The following is a 17,496-nucleotide window of genomic DNA, read 5'->3' on the forward strand; positions in this document are numbered from 1 at the left end:
TGAGGCTCCATAACAGTTTAGATTCTCAGGATTACCTTGGTTAATAACCATGTTACTTACTAATCAGCTGATTATTTCACCTCCACTCCAGTTCAGATATCCTGAAAATCTGGCCTGTTAGATAGGCCTCAGGAGTCAGGGCAGGATTGAAAATCCCTGCTCTAGGCAATACTAGTGTCAAAATCAATTTACTTCTCCATGTCAATTCCTTGTATCAGCTCATTGGTGGATTCCCGCTAATACAAACAAATAACATTACTTCACACAATACAGCAGTAGTGTTACTTTGCCCATAGTAGATATGGTGGTGGTTGACCAGTACGTGAGGGTCCTACGTGATTTTTTCTCTCTCAGGCAGTCGGAAAGGCAGCCTAGTAAGGGGGTCCTGTTCTGTAAAGCGGATTTACTAACTATGGGTACCCTCCTGATAGGCAGCACACAGGGCAGCCGGAAGAGGTCGCACGGGAAGCTCCATTTCTGTCTCTGCACCTAACGTTTAGCGTTACAGGGCACAGGCGGGTTTTCTGACAGGCGCAGCACGGGCAGCCTATACAGAGGGGGCTTCATGTATCGTGCCGCGCTGTGGGTTTGAATGGAAGAAGCGGCAGCGACATGGGACTCACACGGCAGGTACCGTAAGTGACAGTAAGCGAACGTGTGAGATATGGTAGGTACCGTAAGTGACCGTGTGACAGATATTGCAGGTACCGTAAGAGACCGTGGGTCTGTCTGTGACAGTAAGTTACTGTGTGAGATATGGCAGGTACGGTAAGTGAACAAGTGACAGTGTGAGATATGAAAGGTACCGTGACAGTAAGTTACTGTGTGTGATTGGCGGTACTGTAAGTGACCGCGTGTGACACTGAGTGGCTGGCTAGATATGGAAGGTACCGTAAGTGACCGTGTGTGATATTTCAGGTACTGTAAGTGATCAGGTGTGACAGTAAGTGCTGGGTGACTGTGTGAGATATTCCAGGTACCATAAGTGACCAGGTGTGACAGTAAGTGCTGGGTGACTGTGTGAGATATTCCAGGTACCATAAGTGACCAGGTGTGACAGTAAGTGCTGGGTGACTGTGTGAGATATTCCAGGTACCATAAGTGACCAGGTGTGACAGTAACTGATGGGTGACTGTGTGAGATATTCCAGGTACCATAAGTGACCAGGTGTGACAGTAACTGATGGGTGACTGTGTGAGATATTCCAGGTACCATAAGTGACCAGGTGTGACAGTAAGTGATGGGTGACTGTGTGAGATATTACAGGTACCATAAGTGACCAGGTGTGACAGTAAGTGATGGGTGACTGTGTGAGATATTCCAGGTACCATAAGTGACCAGGTGTGACAGTAAGTGATGGGTGACTGTGTGAGATATTCCAAGTACCATAAGTGACCAGGTGTGACAGTAAGTGATGGGTGACTGTGTGAGATATTCCAAGTACCATAAGTGACCAGGTGTGACAGTAACTGATGGGTGACTGTGTGAGATATTCCAGGTACCATAAGTGACCAGGTGTGACAGTAAGTGATGGGTGACTGTGTGAGATATTCCAAGTACCATAAGTGACCAGGTGTGACAGTAACTGATGGGTGACTGTGTGAGATATTCCAGGTACCATAAGTGACCAGGTGTGACAGTTAAGTGATGGGTGACTGTGAGATATTCCAGGTACCATAAGTGACCAGGTGTGACAGTAAGTGATGGGTGACTGTGTGAGATATTCCAGGTACCATAAGTGACCAGGTGTGACAGTTAAGTGATGGGTGACTGTGAGATATTCCAGGTACCATAAGTGACCAGGTGTGACAGTAAGTGATGGGTGACTGTGTGAGATATTCCAGGTACCATAAGTGACCAGGTGTGACAGTAACTGATGGGTGACTGTGTGAGATATTCCAGGTACCATAAGTGACCAGGTGTGACAGTAAGTGATGGGTGACTGTGTGAGATATTCCTGATACCATAAGTGACCAGGTGTGACAGTAACTGATGGGTGACTGTGTGAGATATTCCAGGTACCATAAGTGACCAGGTGTGACAGTAAGTGATGGGTGACTGTGTGAGATATTCCTGATACCATAAGTGACCAGGTGTGACAGTAAGTGATGGGTGACTGTGTGAGATATTCCTGATACCATAAGTGACCAGGTGTGACAGTAAGTGATGCGTGACTGTGTGAGATATTCCAGGTACCATAAGTGACCAGGTGTGACAGTAAGTGATGCGTGACTGTGAGATGGTACCTGGAATATAAGTGACCAGATGTGACAGTAAGTAATGGCAGACACCGTAAGTTACCTGGTTTGACAGTGATTATGACTGTGTGAGTTATGGCAGGTACTATGACAGTGTGTGAAGGTAATTGCCATATCTCACCAATCACTTGTGTGACAGGTACTGTAAGTGACCATTTGTGACAGTAGGTGTCCCTGTGAGATATGGCAGGTACCGTAAATGACCAGGTGTGACAGTAAGTGATGGCAGGTACCGTAAATGACCAGGTGTGACAGTAAATGATGGCAGGTACCGTAAATGACCAGGTGGTACCGTAAGTGATGGCAGGTACCGTAAGTGACCAGGTGGGACAGTAAGTGATGGCAGGTACCGTAAATGACCAGGTGCGACAGTAAGTGATGGCAGGTACCGTAAGTGACCAGGTGCGACAGTAAGTGATGGCAGGTACCGTAAGTGACCAGGTGCGACAGTAAGTGATGGCAGGTACCGTAAATGACCAGGTGCGACAGTAAGTGATGGCAGGTACCGTAAGTGACCAGGTGCGACAGTAAGTGATGGCAGGTACCGTAAGTGACCAGGTGCGACAGTAAGTGATGGCAGGTACCGTAAGTGACCAGGTGCGACAGTAAGTGATGGCAGGTACCGTAAGTGACCAGGTGCGACAGTAAGTGATGGCAGGTACCGTAAGTGACCAGGTGCGACAGTAAGTGATGGCAGGTACCGTAAGTGACCAGGTGCGACAGTAAGTGATGGCAGGTACCGTAAGTGACCAGGTGCGACAGTAAGTGATGGCAGGTACCGTAAGTGACCAGGTGAGACAGTAAGTGATGGCAGGTACCGTAAGTGACCAGGTGCGACAGTAAGTGATGGCAGGTACCGTAAGTGACCAGGTGCGACAGTAAGTGATGGCAGGTACCATAAGTGACCAGGTGCGACAGTAAGTGATGGCAGGTTCCAGCTAAAAAAAGGCCTCTCCTTTGTGCACTGTAATATATGCAGCTTATTTCCAAAAATCAATGCACTGCAAAGCTTGGTGTTTACAAAACAATCCAAAAATCTTTGTTATCTCTGAATCATGGCTAACTGCAAAAATACCTGACTCTGCCATTGCATTACATGGATATTCATGCCATAGAATTGACAGAGCAAAGAGAGGAGGCGGCATTGTAATTTATGTTGACAACTCCACAAAGTTCACCCCCATACAAAAATCTAGCTCTCCTGCCACCTTTGATTTCCTTTCTGGCAAAATTGAGATCCCGTGCAGTAAATCAATCATTGTTGCAGGAATCTACCGCCCACCAAGCTCCCCTGTACATTCCATTTCAGACATAACACAGCTCCTTAGTGAGTCCATAACTCAAAACCCAAAAAGTGAAATTTTGGTTTTTGGAAATTTTATCATCGATTGGCTGAATCCAAAAAATAACAGTTGTCGCTCGCTGTTTAAATCTTTGCAGCTAACGCAATTAATCTCCTCCCCAACTCGCATAAACATCAAAAGCCATAATCATACACTGCTCGACTGGATTCTCTCCACTTCTCCTGACCGAATCCAGGAGGCAGGTGTTCTCCCTAACAATTTCAGTGACCACTGCTTAGTGTACTGTGTGCGCAAAATAAAGGCTACTAAATCCTCTCCCAAGGTTAAAATCACCAGGTCCTTCAAAAAATTTAATCTTCAATCATTTCTAAATGACATCAAGAACCTCCCCTTTCACAGATTAAACCTAATCCCAGATCTAGACTCTGCAGTTGAATTCTTTCAGTCTGAACTCCTACAAGTTTGGAATTTACATGCACCGCTGCGTAAGGTGAGAGTAAAAGGAGCACACTTGAATTGGATCACAGCTGACCTCATTCAAATGTACCAATTTCGGGATTCATTGTGGTCAAAGTTCAAGCATACTGGCTCTATGAATGATCACTGTGTATATAGACAATGGCGAACTATATGTACTAAACAAACAAAATTGGCTAAGGCGCAATATTTCTGTGAAAATCTGAACAATAATATATGTAACCCTAGAAAGTTTTGGAAACTCATAAATAACCTACAAAATCCACCAATCCCCTCCCAACCCTCCACTGTCAATGTGGATAACCAAAACCTGCAACTCCCCTTAGAAGTAGCAAATGCCTTTAACAATTATTTTGTAGGATGCTCCACCACCCTGATTGACAAACTAATAAATGGCACACATCCTGAAGCCACAAATGTGGATCAGGCCCCACTAAAACAGCAAAGACCCAATATAGAAAAGTTCAATTTTAGACCTGTACCCTTCAATGTCATTAAGAAACACCTCGATAATCTAAAAATGAAAAACCAGTCAGGACCTGATCAAATCCCAGCAATGCTGTTGAAGCTCAGTGCGCCGGCAATTGCTAAGCCTGTCGCAACCCTAATTAACGAATCCTTGGTGTCTGGATACATACCCAAACTCTGGAAAACTGCAAGAGTAGTGCCTATTCATACAAGTGGGGAGTTAACCTTGGTTTCTAACTATCGTCCTATATCATTGCTCCCTGTATTGTCAAAAATCTTAGAAAAATGCGTCCATACGCAATTATGCAAGTATTATCAACTTTCTAACTATCTGACCCCTGATCAATCAGGTTTTAGACCGAATCACTCCACTACAACTGCCCTCCTAAAAGTTTGCAACGACATCCAAACTGGCATGGAACAAGGAGACCTAACTGGAGCTATTTTCCTTGATTTTGCAAAGGCTTTTGACACAGTGGACCATGACCTACTACTTCTCAAACTAAAAAACTCTGGTATTGCTGATCGCCTGTTAACCTGGTTTAAATCATATGTATCGGATCGATCACAATATGTCTCTGTCTCTAACAGTGACTCCCTCCCTCTCCCAGTCACGTGTGGTTTTCCCCAAGGTTCCATTCTCGGCCCCCTACTATTCACATTATTTATAAATGATTTGCCTAATGTCTGCAAATCCTCAACTGTACACATGTACGCAGACGACACAGTAATCTATGCAAACAAATCTGATCTGCCGCAGCTTGAAGCAGTGCTCCAAGACCAGTTCACAGAGGTAGAAAAGTGGATCTCGAAATACAAACTCTTCCTAAACACTGACAAAACGGTCACAATGATCTTTGGAACGGGACCTAAAATACAAAATTCCCATCTTCGCATCAAAACAAAATCCAATTGCACGCTGACCGCAGTCCACTCTTTTAAATACTTAGGTATGTTGTTAGACCCCAATCTATCTTTTGGACTCCACATAGAAAAACTTGCCTCTAAACTTTATCCAAAACTAGGTGCCCTGTACAGAAACAAATCTTGCCTCAGCCCTACAGTAAAGGAAAAGATTGCACAGCAAATGCTGATGCCTATCTTGGATTATGGGGACATAGTATATGCACCTGCTCCGCAAACTCACCTTAATAAACTAAATACGTTATATAACTCGCTCTGCCGCTTTGTGCTACAATGTAACTACAGGACCCACCATTGTGACATGCTAAAATAACTAAACTGGCTGATGCTGGAATCCAGGCGCACCCTCCATCTTTCCTGCCTTGTCTTTAAGAGCCTTTCTGGGAAGCTCCCACTCTACCTGAGCAGAATGCTCTCCCCTGCTATTCCCACCTCCTATAACCTCTGATCAAGTACCAGCACATTATTTAGCTTGCCTCAATACAAAAAGAAAGCAGCTCGATCCTCCTTTTCCTACAAAGCGCCACAATTATGGAATGACCTCCCGCACACTTTCAAATCTTCCCCAAGCCTAAAATCCTTTAAGAGATCCCTCTATACATATCTCAAAACAGAATGCCCCTGTCATGGTTGATTAAATATTTCGTACCTGCTCTATGTTAAGTGTTTGCATATATTGTGTATTATTATTGTTTCTGTATTTTATTGTACCCTATTGTATCAATGCAATGTTTTGTGATCCCAGGACATACTTGAAAACGAGAGAAATCTCAATGTATCCTTCCTGGTAAAATATTTTATAAATAAATAAGTGACCAGGTGCGACAGTAAGTGATGGCAGGTACCGATAAGTGACCAGGTGTGACAGTAAGTGATGGCAGGTACTGATAAGTGACCAGGTGTGACAGTGATGGCAAGTATCGTAAGTGACCAGGTGTGACAGTAAGTGATGCCGGGTACTGTAAGTGACCAGGTGTGACAGTAAGTTATTGTGACTGTGTGAGATATGGCAGGTACCGTAACAGTGTGTGATGGTAACTGCCATATATCCCAAGTCACTTACTATGTGTGACAGGTACCGTGACTATTTGTGACAGTAGGTGTCCCTGTGAGACATGGCAGGTACTGTAAGTGACCAGGTGTGACAGTAAGTGATCGTGACTGTGTGAGATATTGCAGGTACCGTGACAGTAAGTGACTGGTGAGATATGGCAGTTACCATGTGTGACAGGTACCATAAGTGACCATTTCTGACAGTAGGTGTCCCTGTGAGATATGGCAGGTACCGTAAGTGACTATGTGTGACAGTGACTTGTCAGATATGGTAGGTACCATAAGTGACCAGGTGTGACAGTAACTGTGTGAGATATGGCAGGTACTGTAAGTGACCAGGTGTGACGGTGAGAGGTGTGGCAGGTACCATAAGTGACCAGGTGTGACAGTAAGTAACTGTGTGAGATATGGCAGGTACCGTAAGTGACCAGGTGTGACGGTGAGAGATATGGCAGGTACCATGTGTGACAGGTACCATAAGTGACCATTTGTGACAGTAGGTGACCCTTTGAGATATGGCAGGTACCCTAAGTGTCCGTATGTGACAGTTACTTTTTTAGATATGGGAGGTACTGTAAGCGACAGTTTGTGACAGTAAGTGACTGTGTGATATATTGCAGGCACCATGTGTGACAGGTACCGTAAGTGACCATTTGGGACAGTAGGTGACCTTGTGAGATATGGCAGGTACCGTAAGTGACCATGTGTGACAGCAGGTGACTAAGATATGGCAGGCATTGTGACCATGTGTGACACTGTTACTGTGTGAGATATGGGAGGTATCGTAAGGGACCGTGTGTGACAGTACGTGACTGTGTGAGATATGGCAGGTATAAAGTGACAGTGAATTGTGAGCAGTGTTCCCTCTAAGGCTAGATTTTGTGAGTGGACCAGCAGTGAAAAGTTAATTAGTGAACCACATCCTGCAGTTAGCAAACCTTACACAATGCAGACCGCAAGGTATCGTTACCTTTTTAACTGCTTGTGAGATATGGCAGGTACCGTAAGTGACCAGGTGTGATAGTAGGTGACCCTGTGAGATATGGCAGGTACCATAAGTGACCGTCTGTGACAGTAAGTTACTGTGCGAGATATGGCAGGTAACTTAAGTGACCATGTGTGACAGTGACCGTGTGAGAGATAGCAGGTAACAAGTGACCATGTGTGACAGTGAGATATGGCAGGTACCATAAGTGACTGTGTTTGACAGTAAGTGACCATGTGAGATATGGCAGGTACTGTGTAACCATAAATGACTGTGATATGGCAGGTACTCTATGTGACGGTTAATGACAGGGCAGGTACTGTGTAACCATAAATGACTGTGATATGGCAGGTACTCTATGTGACAGTTAATGACAGGGCAGGTACTGTTTAACCATAAATGACTGTGATATGGCAGGTACTCTATGTGATGGTTAATGACAGGGCAGGTACTGTGTAACCATAAATGACTGTGATATGGCAGGTACTCTATGTGATGGTTAATGACAGGGCAGGTACTGTGTAACCATAAGTGACTGCATGTGACTGGGTATGTACCGTAAGTAACTATGTGACAGGGCAGCTACTGTAAGTAACCACAGGTGACAGGGCAGGTACCAGGTAACCATAAATGACTGTGTTATATGGTAGGACTAGATACCCTATGTGATAGTAATAGGGCAGGTAGCATGAGTGACTGCATGTGACTGGGTATGTACCGTAAGTAACTATGTGACAGGGCAGCTACTGTAAGTAACCACAGGTGACAGGGCAGGTACCAGGTAACCATAAATGACTGTGTTATATGGTAGGACTAGATACCCTATGTGATAGTAATAGGGCAGGTAGCATGAGTGACTGCATGTGACATGGCAGTTGCTGGGTAACCATAAATGTGTGTGAGATGGTAGGTACCCTATGTGACAAGGCAGGTACTGGGTAATCATAAATGACCATGTGTGACATGGTAGGTACTGTAAGTGACTATGTGACAGGGCAGCTATCATAAGTGACCTCAGGTGACAGGGCAGGTATCTGGTAACCATAAGCAACCGCTTGACTATATGTGACACTTAGTGACAGGGCAGTTATTATGTGCATGTTTGTTATTGTGTGACCCTGTGAGTCTAAGGATAAGAAATATGTGGCACTCGGCAGCTTTGAGTCACAAGGGGATGTAGTGTGTGACCCTAAGTGGCAAAGCAGATAATTTGTGGCCCTGATTAGCATTATAGAAGACTGACTGGCGGTAGCTGTGCAGCACCGATAGATGACCAATGGATAAGTGAAGTTTGGGAAGGATATGAGAGGTGGTATCTGGGACCAGCCCTGGCAAGGGTCAGATTTGTATTTATGTAGAAGCTGAAGTGAGAGGCTGCTAACTGGGTACTGCATGATAACTGGTTATGGCGACTGACTGGACATTAGGAGTCAGGTTTACAGGATGTTGGGCTTCTATCTATTGCAGCTTGTTGTATTTTTGCTCCCAGCGTTTCATATTGTTCATGTCTTACAGGTGCTGCAGGGGCAAGTGGCTATCAGCTTTGCCTGGACAGTGATTCTCCTGCCGTTGAGCTGTTTGGGTTTTATCACTCTCAGCAGGATACAAATCTTACATCCAATACAATGGCTCACAGGTACAGGGGTTACTTTATGTTCTGGGTGGTTTATGGGGGGAGGGGCATATACAAGTATATTGTGTCCTCTGACAGTTACATGCTCTCACTTTTCATTTGTTCTTGCTCTATCCCTGCCCTGCAGACTCTGTAAGTAACCTGAGCAGCAGTTCCACCTTTTTCTGTCTCCTGCTCCTAAGCCTGCTGCTGGGGATGCATTGTGTCTTCACTGTAGAATTTTACACAGGTGAGTTGTAGGTATCCTACGTGTCAGTCTGCTCAGACATAGCACAGAGTATCTGTTGTGATAAAAATTTCTCATTTGCATTTTTCTTTAAATGCCCCGTAGTTATCCATAATGAAAAACACTTTGCTGTTTATTGACTACATAGCATTGCAGAGTCACTAGTGTTAAAGGGCCAGTAAACCCACCAAATAATGTTATATAATTCTGTACATAATGCAGAATTATATAACATTTAGGTTAGCGCCAGCTTTCTAAATCAAAGTATGTCACAGATATTTTCCTACAAAAATGTATTTTACAGACCGCCGCTCCTGGCTCTACTGAGCGGGTCTATTTTTTTTCTAAGCACATCGGGCACGCTGTCTAGTCACAGCCGTCCTGATTGCGCCATTAAAATGAATGTAGCTCGCTCTGGTCTGGTAGTGGGAGCGATCTACATTCATCTTAATGGCGTGATCGGGCCGGCTGTGACTAGGCAGCGTGCCCGATGCGCTTAGAAAAAAAATAGACCCGCTCAGTAGAGCCAGGAGCGGAGGTCTGAAAAATAAATTTTTGTAGCCAAATATCTGTGACATACTTTGATTTAGAAAGCTGGCGCTAACCTAAATGTTAAATTATATAACATTATTTGGTGGGTTTATTGGCCCTTTTAAAATTACATTTTCTAACAAATCAGAGCTTATCATTTTTCCACTATTATGGCCATTTCATTTATTTTGCCTACTACCTGCTTCTTAAAGGGATAGTAAACACCAAAAATGTTATTGTATAAAAAATATAGATAATCCTTTTATTTACCATTCCCCAGTTTTGCACAACCAACACTGTTATATTAATACACTTTTTACCTGTGTAAACCTTACATTACCTTGTATCTAAGCCTCTGCTGACTGCCTACTTATGTCAGATCTTTTGACAGGCTTGTATTTCAGGCAATTAGTGCTGACTCTTAAATAGCGCCACGTGCATGAGCACAATGTTATTTATATGAAACACATGAACTAGCGCCTTCTAGCTGTGAAAAACTGTCATGCGTTCAGATAAGAGTCGACCTTCAAGGGCTTAGCAATTAGCATATGAGCCTACCCAGGTTAAGCTTTCAACTAAGGATACCACAAGAACAAAGCAAATTTGATGAGGAAAGTAAAGATATATATATATAGAGAGAGAGAAAGTGGCACACACCATGCACACAACTGCCTGGTGTACTGCTAAGTGAGGTAGATACAAACAGTCCCCAGTATACCAAACCTGGCCAGGGATGTATGGCAATACTGAAATGAAGCAGGCAACACAGGATACGATGCAAATCGGCTTTAATCCATAAGGTGCATAATCCAAAGAAAGGCCTTAACCCATAAGGTTTCGGTTCCAATGTGAACCTTTATCAAACGGGGCTCCGTATATATACACACGCACACACAACATTCATTTCCCTTTAAATTGTTGTTGGTTTTTTATCTGTGGCTGTTTCTCTGCAATATGTCTTTTTCTCTCAGTGGTGCCTTCCATACCGGGCTCCCGCTTGTCCCTTATGGGCCAAATTCTTCTCCCGCAACGTATCCTGCACTCTCTGGCACATGCAGTTATGGGGATGCTGATGTCCTGGTGCTGTGCAGTGCTCTGTAAAGGGAAGTACCAGCTTCTGGTGGATTTCTGCACTCCTACACCAAGGTGAGTTCTTTGCATTGGCGGCTTCAGTGGGTGTGGGGTGGGAGGTGCCAAGCGCAAATCGCTAAGGTGTAGATCGCAATCCTTTAGAAGAAGTATTAAAATATTTATTTACAAAGATCCTCATAGGATTAATGTTGATTGGTATCGACCCCTAAATCATAAAAAGGTTTTTGATAAGTCAGCTTCTAATAGTTTTCTAAACCGTATAAAATATGATCTGACTGAAACTAACCTATAACCATAAAAGTTAGGAGCCAGGGGGCAAATTCTAGGAGCCTCTGGTTTTAAGCAATAAATATGTTTTTAAATATATGGTGTTTTTGTAAGAGCAGATTTTATCCACAATATTTATTTTTTTATGGTGTTTTCAAATAAAAAAAAGTGCTACACTGTGCCCAAAGCAGGTCACTAGTACAGGTCAGATTCCCACTGTGCACAAAGTATGTCACTAGTACAGGGCACATTCCCACTGTTCACAAAGTATGTCACTAGTACAGGTCAGATTCCCACTGTGCACAAAGTATGTCACTAGTACAGGGCACATTCCCACTGTTCACAAAGTATGTCACTAGTACAGGTCAGATTCCCACTGTGCACAAAGCATGTCACTAGTACAGGTCACATTCCCACTGGGCACAAAGCATGTCACTAGTACAGGTCAGATTCCCACTGGGCACAAAGCATGTCACTAGTACAGGTCAGATTCCCACTGGGCACAAAGCATGTCACTAGTACAGGTCACATTCCCACTGTGCACAAAGCATGTCACTAGTACAGGTCACATTCCCACTGGGCACAAAGTATGTCACTAGTACAGGTCACATTCCCACTGGGCACAAAGTATGTCACTAGTACAGGTCACATTCCCACTGGGCACAAAGTATGTCACTAGTACAGGTCACATTCCCACTGGGCACAAAGTATGTCACTAGTACAGGTCACATTCCCACTGGGCACAAAGTATGTCACTAGTACAGGGCACATTCCCACTAAGCACAAAGTATGTCACTAGTACAGGGCACATTCCCACTGGGCACAAAGCAGGTCACTAGTACAGGGCACATTCCCACTGGGCACAAAGCATGTCACTAGTACAGGGCACATTCCCACTAAGCACAAAGTATGTCACTAGTACAGGTCACATTCCCACTGGGCACAAAGCATGTCACTAGTACAGGGCACATTCCCACTGGGCACAAAGCAGGTCACTAGTACAGGGCACATTCCCACTGGGCAAAAAGCAGGTCACTAGTACAGGGCACATTCCCACTAAGCACAAAGTATGTCACTAGTACAGGTCAGATTCCCACTGGGCACAAAGCATGTCACTAGTACAGGTCACATTCCCACTGGGCACAAAGTATGTCACTAGTACAGGGCACATTCCCACTGGGCACAAAGTATGTCACTAGTACAGGGCACATTCCCACTGGGCACAAAGCATGTCACTAGTACAGGGCACATTCCCACTAAGCACAAAGTATGTCACTAGTACAGGTCAGATTCCCACTGTGCACAAAGTATGTCACTAGTACAGGGCACATTCCCACTGGGCACAAAGCATGTCACTAGTACAGGGCACATTCCCACTGGGCACAAAGTATGTCACTAGTACAGGGCACATTCCCACTGGGCACAAAGTATGTCACTAGTACAGGTCACATTCCCACTGGGCACAAAGTATGTCACTAGTACAGGGCACATTCCCACTGGGCACAAAGCATGTCACTAGTACAGGGCACATTCCCACTGGGCACAAAGCAGGTCACTAGTACAGGGCACATTCCCACTGGGCACAAAGCAGGTCACTAGTACAGGGCACATTCCCACTGGGCACAAAGCAGGTCACTAGTACAGGGCACATTCCCACTGGGCACAAAGCATGTCACTAGTACAGGTCACATTCCCACTGGGCACAAAGCATGTCACTAGTACAGGTCACATTCCCACTAAGCACAAAGCATGTCATTAGTACAGGGCATATTCCCACTAAGCACAAAGCAGGTCACTAGTACAGGGCACATTCCCACTGGGCACAAAGCAGGTCACTAGTACAGGGCACATTCCCACTGGGCACAAAGCAGGTCACTAGTACAGGTCACATTCCCACTGGGCACAAAGCAGGTCACTAGTACAGGGCACATTCCCACTAAGCACAAAGCAGGTCACTAGTACAGGGCACATTCCTACTGGGCACAAAGCAGGTCACTAGTACAGGTCACATTCCCACTGGGCACAAAGCATGTCACTAGTACAGGGCACATTCCCACTGGGCACAAAGCATGTCATTAGTACAGGGCACATTCCCACTGGGCACAAAGCATGTCACTAGTACAGGGCACATTCCCACTGGGCACAAAGCAGGTCACTAGTACAGGGCACATTCCCACTGGGCACAAAGCAGGTCACTAGTACAGGGCACATTCCCACTAAGAACAAAGCATGTCATTAGTACAGGGCATATTCCCACTAAGCACAAAGCAGGTCACTAGTACAGGGCACATTCCCACTGGGCACAAAGCAGGTCACTAGTACAGGGCACATTCCCACTGGGCACAAAGCAGGTCACTAGTACAGGTCACATTCCCACTGGGCACAAAGCAGGTCACTAGTACAGGGCACATTCCCACTAAGCACAAAGCAGGTCACTAGTACAGGGCACATTCCTACTGGGCACAAAGCAGGTCACTAGTACAGGGCACATTCCCACTGGGCACAAAGCAGGTCACTAGTACAGGGCACATTCCCACTGGGCACAAAGCATGTCATTAGTACAGGGCACATTCCCACTGGGCACAAAGCAGGTCACTAGTACAGGGCACATTCCCACTAAGCACAAAGCAGGTCACTAGTACAGGGCACATTCCCACTAAGCACAAAGCATGTCACTAGTACAGGGCACATTCCCACTGGGCACAAAGCATGTCACTAGTACAGGGCACATTCCCACTAAGCACAAAGCATGTCACTAGTACAGGTCACATTCCCACTGGGCACAAAGTATGTCACTAGTACAGGTCACATTCCCACTGGGCACAAAGTATGTCACTAGTACAGGGCACATTCCCACTGGGCATAAAGCAGGTCACTAGTACAGGGCACATTCCCACTGGGCACAAAGCATGTCATTAGTACAGGGCACATTCCCACTGTGCACAAAGCATGTCACTAGTACAGGGCACATTCCCACTGTGCACAAAGCATGTCACTAGTACAGGGCACATTCCCACTGGGCACAAAGCAGGTCACTAGTACAGGGCACATTCCCACTGGGCACAAAGCATGTCACTAGTACAGGGCACATTCCCACTGGGCACAAAGCAGGTCACTAGTACAGGGCACATTCCCACTGGGTACAAAGCAGGTCACTAGTACAGGGCATATTCCCACTGGGCACAAAGCAGATCACTAGTACAGGGCACATTCCTACTGGGCACAAAGCAGGTCACTAGTACAGGGCACATTCCCACTGGGCACAAAGCAGGTCACTAGTACAGGGCACATTCCCACTGGGCACAAAGCAGGTCACTAGTACAGGGCACATTCCCACTGGGCACAAAGCAGGTCACTAGTACAGGGCACATTCCCACTGGGCACAAAGCAGGTCACTAGTACAGGGCACATTCCCACTGGGCACAAAGCATGTCACTAGTACAGGGCACATTCCCACTGGGCACAAAGCATGTCACTAGTACAGGTCACATTCCCACTGGGCACAAAGCATGTCACTAGTACAGGGCACATTCCCACTGGGCACAAAGCATGTCACTAGTACAGGTCACATTCCCACTGGGCACAAAGCAGGTCACTAGTACAAGAAACTAGACAACAGGGTATTTACCTAGAGGCATTTTGATATTTTTAATTTAACCCTTTTATTGCTAAGGATAAAAAATAAGACTTAAGTATACAAAAAACTACATTAAAATAAAAATATACATTTTTAATAAAATAGATTTGTAAAAAATTTTTTTTATAATAAATGTTATCACTTTAATTGAAATAGGTGCTGTCAGGGAGTGAAGGGGAGGGGTCAAGATAAGCCATTGTTTATAAACATTGGCTTGTCATAACTGTTGGGAACACTGTGACTGGCTCTCACAAAGATCACATGACCATGGGGGCATTTTATTGGGCCTCGCTCCTGAGACATTCAGCAATAGGCCAGTAAGGCTGATACCAGCATACAGCATTCTCTGTCTTCCTCCACAAGCTGCAATGCACTGCTTCTCATTACTGTTGGTGATAGCACACAGCGTTTAAATATAAAATACTCTAAAGACCTACAGTGTCCCTTTTAGTTTACCTTCTTCTATTATTCTGTAAGTGCTGTCCTGCATGGTGCATCCTGATTGTTTATTCAAATGTATTTATAGATCAATTGTTTTGTTTTTTTTGCATTTAGCATAAATGGAATGTTTAAACCTCCTTATTATCTAAATGTGACTTTGCATTTCAGTCTGAATGAAGGTGGAAGTCCGTCAACGTGCCTGAATGAGCATCACCTCTTCATCCTGCTTGCCGGGGCGTTCTTTGGCTACACATACAGCCTGTTGTACTTTGTGCACAATATGAATTACCTGTCGTTCCCCCCTGTTCAGGTAGGAGTTGTACCATGTGTTTCTTGTGCTAACTGCACCTGCCGAGCCTTTGGATTCAGAGTTAATCTGCTTGCCCGTCTCAATTACATGTGAAGTTATTGCATTTTATTTTAATACTGAGTGTGGCAATGTGACCTTGTCAGTACCTGAAAGAGCTTGAACTATTAAAGCTCTAAAATATACTGTGATATAATATAATGCGAAACACAAATTTATCCTAAAACCAATTTTATTTTTTTAAAGCAATTCAAGTACCTGCGGTTCAGAAGATACCTGCCCCTTCTGCTGAAACACAGTTGTGTCCAGTCTCTCTATCTTCTTCGGAGCTTCATCGTTCTATATTACTTCCTCGGTAGGTTACCATTTTTGCTTTGTTTTTTTTTCTTCAAATTCTATTTATTAAAGAAACACCGGTACAAAGAACTATACGTGTGCTCGTACAAAGTAGAGTTATAACAGTATTACAATTCACAGAATGAAGATCAGTACATAGTTTATGGTTTAAAATAGAGAAGAAAAAAAGAAAATATGGCAGTTTCAGTTGCTATACAGGTTTGAGTACGTGTCATTTTTGTATTATATAAAATGATTCTATATATTTAAAGGAATTTCAAGGCTAATCGAACACCATCTTTTGTTGAACCTGTGCTTCTTAGTTTTATTATAATAACAAAAATAAAAATTTAAACTAAAATAAAACTAAACTTGCGTACAACAACGCACAAAAAATAGCTAAATTTAGCAAATTGGGCCATTTTAATGTACTGCCTATCATGCAGAAGTGTCTTGTAGAATTCAGACAGAGCCAGCCTTTAATTCTGGATGCCCCATGAATGTGCACCCAGGGTAAGTTCTAAATAGAATATGCTAGGGCATAACTAAGTAAACTGTTAAGCCAACAAAGGTGATCTGTCCCGCCACATTTCTAAAGAGTATATAGTATGTAATGACATGGAGACTGCGTTAGAGTCAACTAAAACTTAAGTGCTTTAAATACTACAGTATACCAAACTTAAAGGGATATTGCTGAGAACAGCAACTTGCAAGACATGGCCAACTCACAAATAAGGTTGTAAGCGAATATAATCAAAATTACATTTTAGCGTAAGCAGAATAGTGGCATTGTATATAAAACGTTACTTTATATATTAGGATAATGCAGAAAGACATTTAGAATTTGGTAAAGGTCCAAGGTATAGGCACCATGACAGTTATTCATGTTGACACTTCTGCTTTTATTTTCCGATATTCTGTGTCATTTTTCCTTGTGTTTGTACTGGTCTGTACTATAAGATAGCTGTAGGTATTTCGTAAGGCTGAGCTTTTAACTAATTAACGTAGAAAAATAACTAAGTTCAGCAAATTGATGCATTTCAACGTGCTACCTATCTTGCAGAAGTGTCATGTAAAATTCAGACAGAGCCAGCCTGTTATTCTGACTGCCCCGTGAATTTATACCCAGGGTAGGTTCTAAATAGAATAAGATGGGGCATAACTGAATAAACTGTTAAGCCAACAAAGATGAGATGTCCCGCCACATCTAAAGAGCATATAATAAGTAATGACATGGAGACTCAATACCACAGTATACCAAATGTAGAGGGATATTTCTGAGAATAACAGCAAGACTCACAAATTAGGTTGTAAGCGAATATAATCAAAATGACAGTGACATTTAAGCTTTTTCTGCTGCAACCTGAATGATTTCCAATGAACACAAGGGTTTAATTTTAAGCAAAATGGTGGCATTATATATATAAAACGTTCCTTTGTGTATTGGGATAATGCAGTACGACTTTTCAAATTTGGTAACGGTCCAAGATATAGGCACCATGACAGTTATTCATGTTGTCGCTTCTGCTGCTTTTATTACGATATTCTGTGCCCTTC

At 43.9% G+C, this 17,496-nt stretch overlaps 1 protein-coding gene across 1 annotated transcript in view; it reads left to right on the forward strand.

The window, feature by feature from the left end:
• The first annotated feature begins 405 nt into the window (after positions 1–405).
• NDC1 (NDC1 transmembrane nucleoporin) overlaps positions 406–17,496 on the forward strand; it is a 39,789-nt gene continuing 22,698 nt past the window's right edge. Inside the window, exons 1-6 of the mRNA XM_053693446.1 lie at positions 406–630; positions 8,985–9,105; positions 9,230–9,331; positions 10,831–11,005; positions 15,465–15,606; positions 15,850–15,958. Coding sequence (XP_053549421.1) covers positions 613–630; positions 8,985–9,105; positions 9,230–9,331; positions 10,831–11,005; positions 15,465–15,606; positions 15,850–15,958 — 667 coding nt within the window. The 5' untranslated portion in view covers positions 406–612. The remainder of the gene's footprint in view (positions 631–8,984; positions 9,106–9,229; positions 9,332–10,830; positions 11,006–15,464; positions 15,607–15,849; positions 15,959–17,496) is intronic.

Source organism: Bombina bombina, chromosome 10, assembly GCF_027579735.1.
Source record: "Bombina bombina isolate aBomBom1 chromosome 10, aBomBom1.pri, whole genome shotgun sequence".
NCBI lineage: Eukaryota > Metazoa > Chordata > Amphibia > Anura > Bombinatoridae > Bombina > Bombina bombina.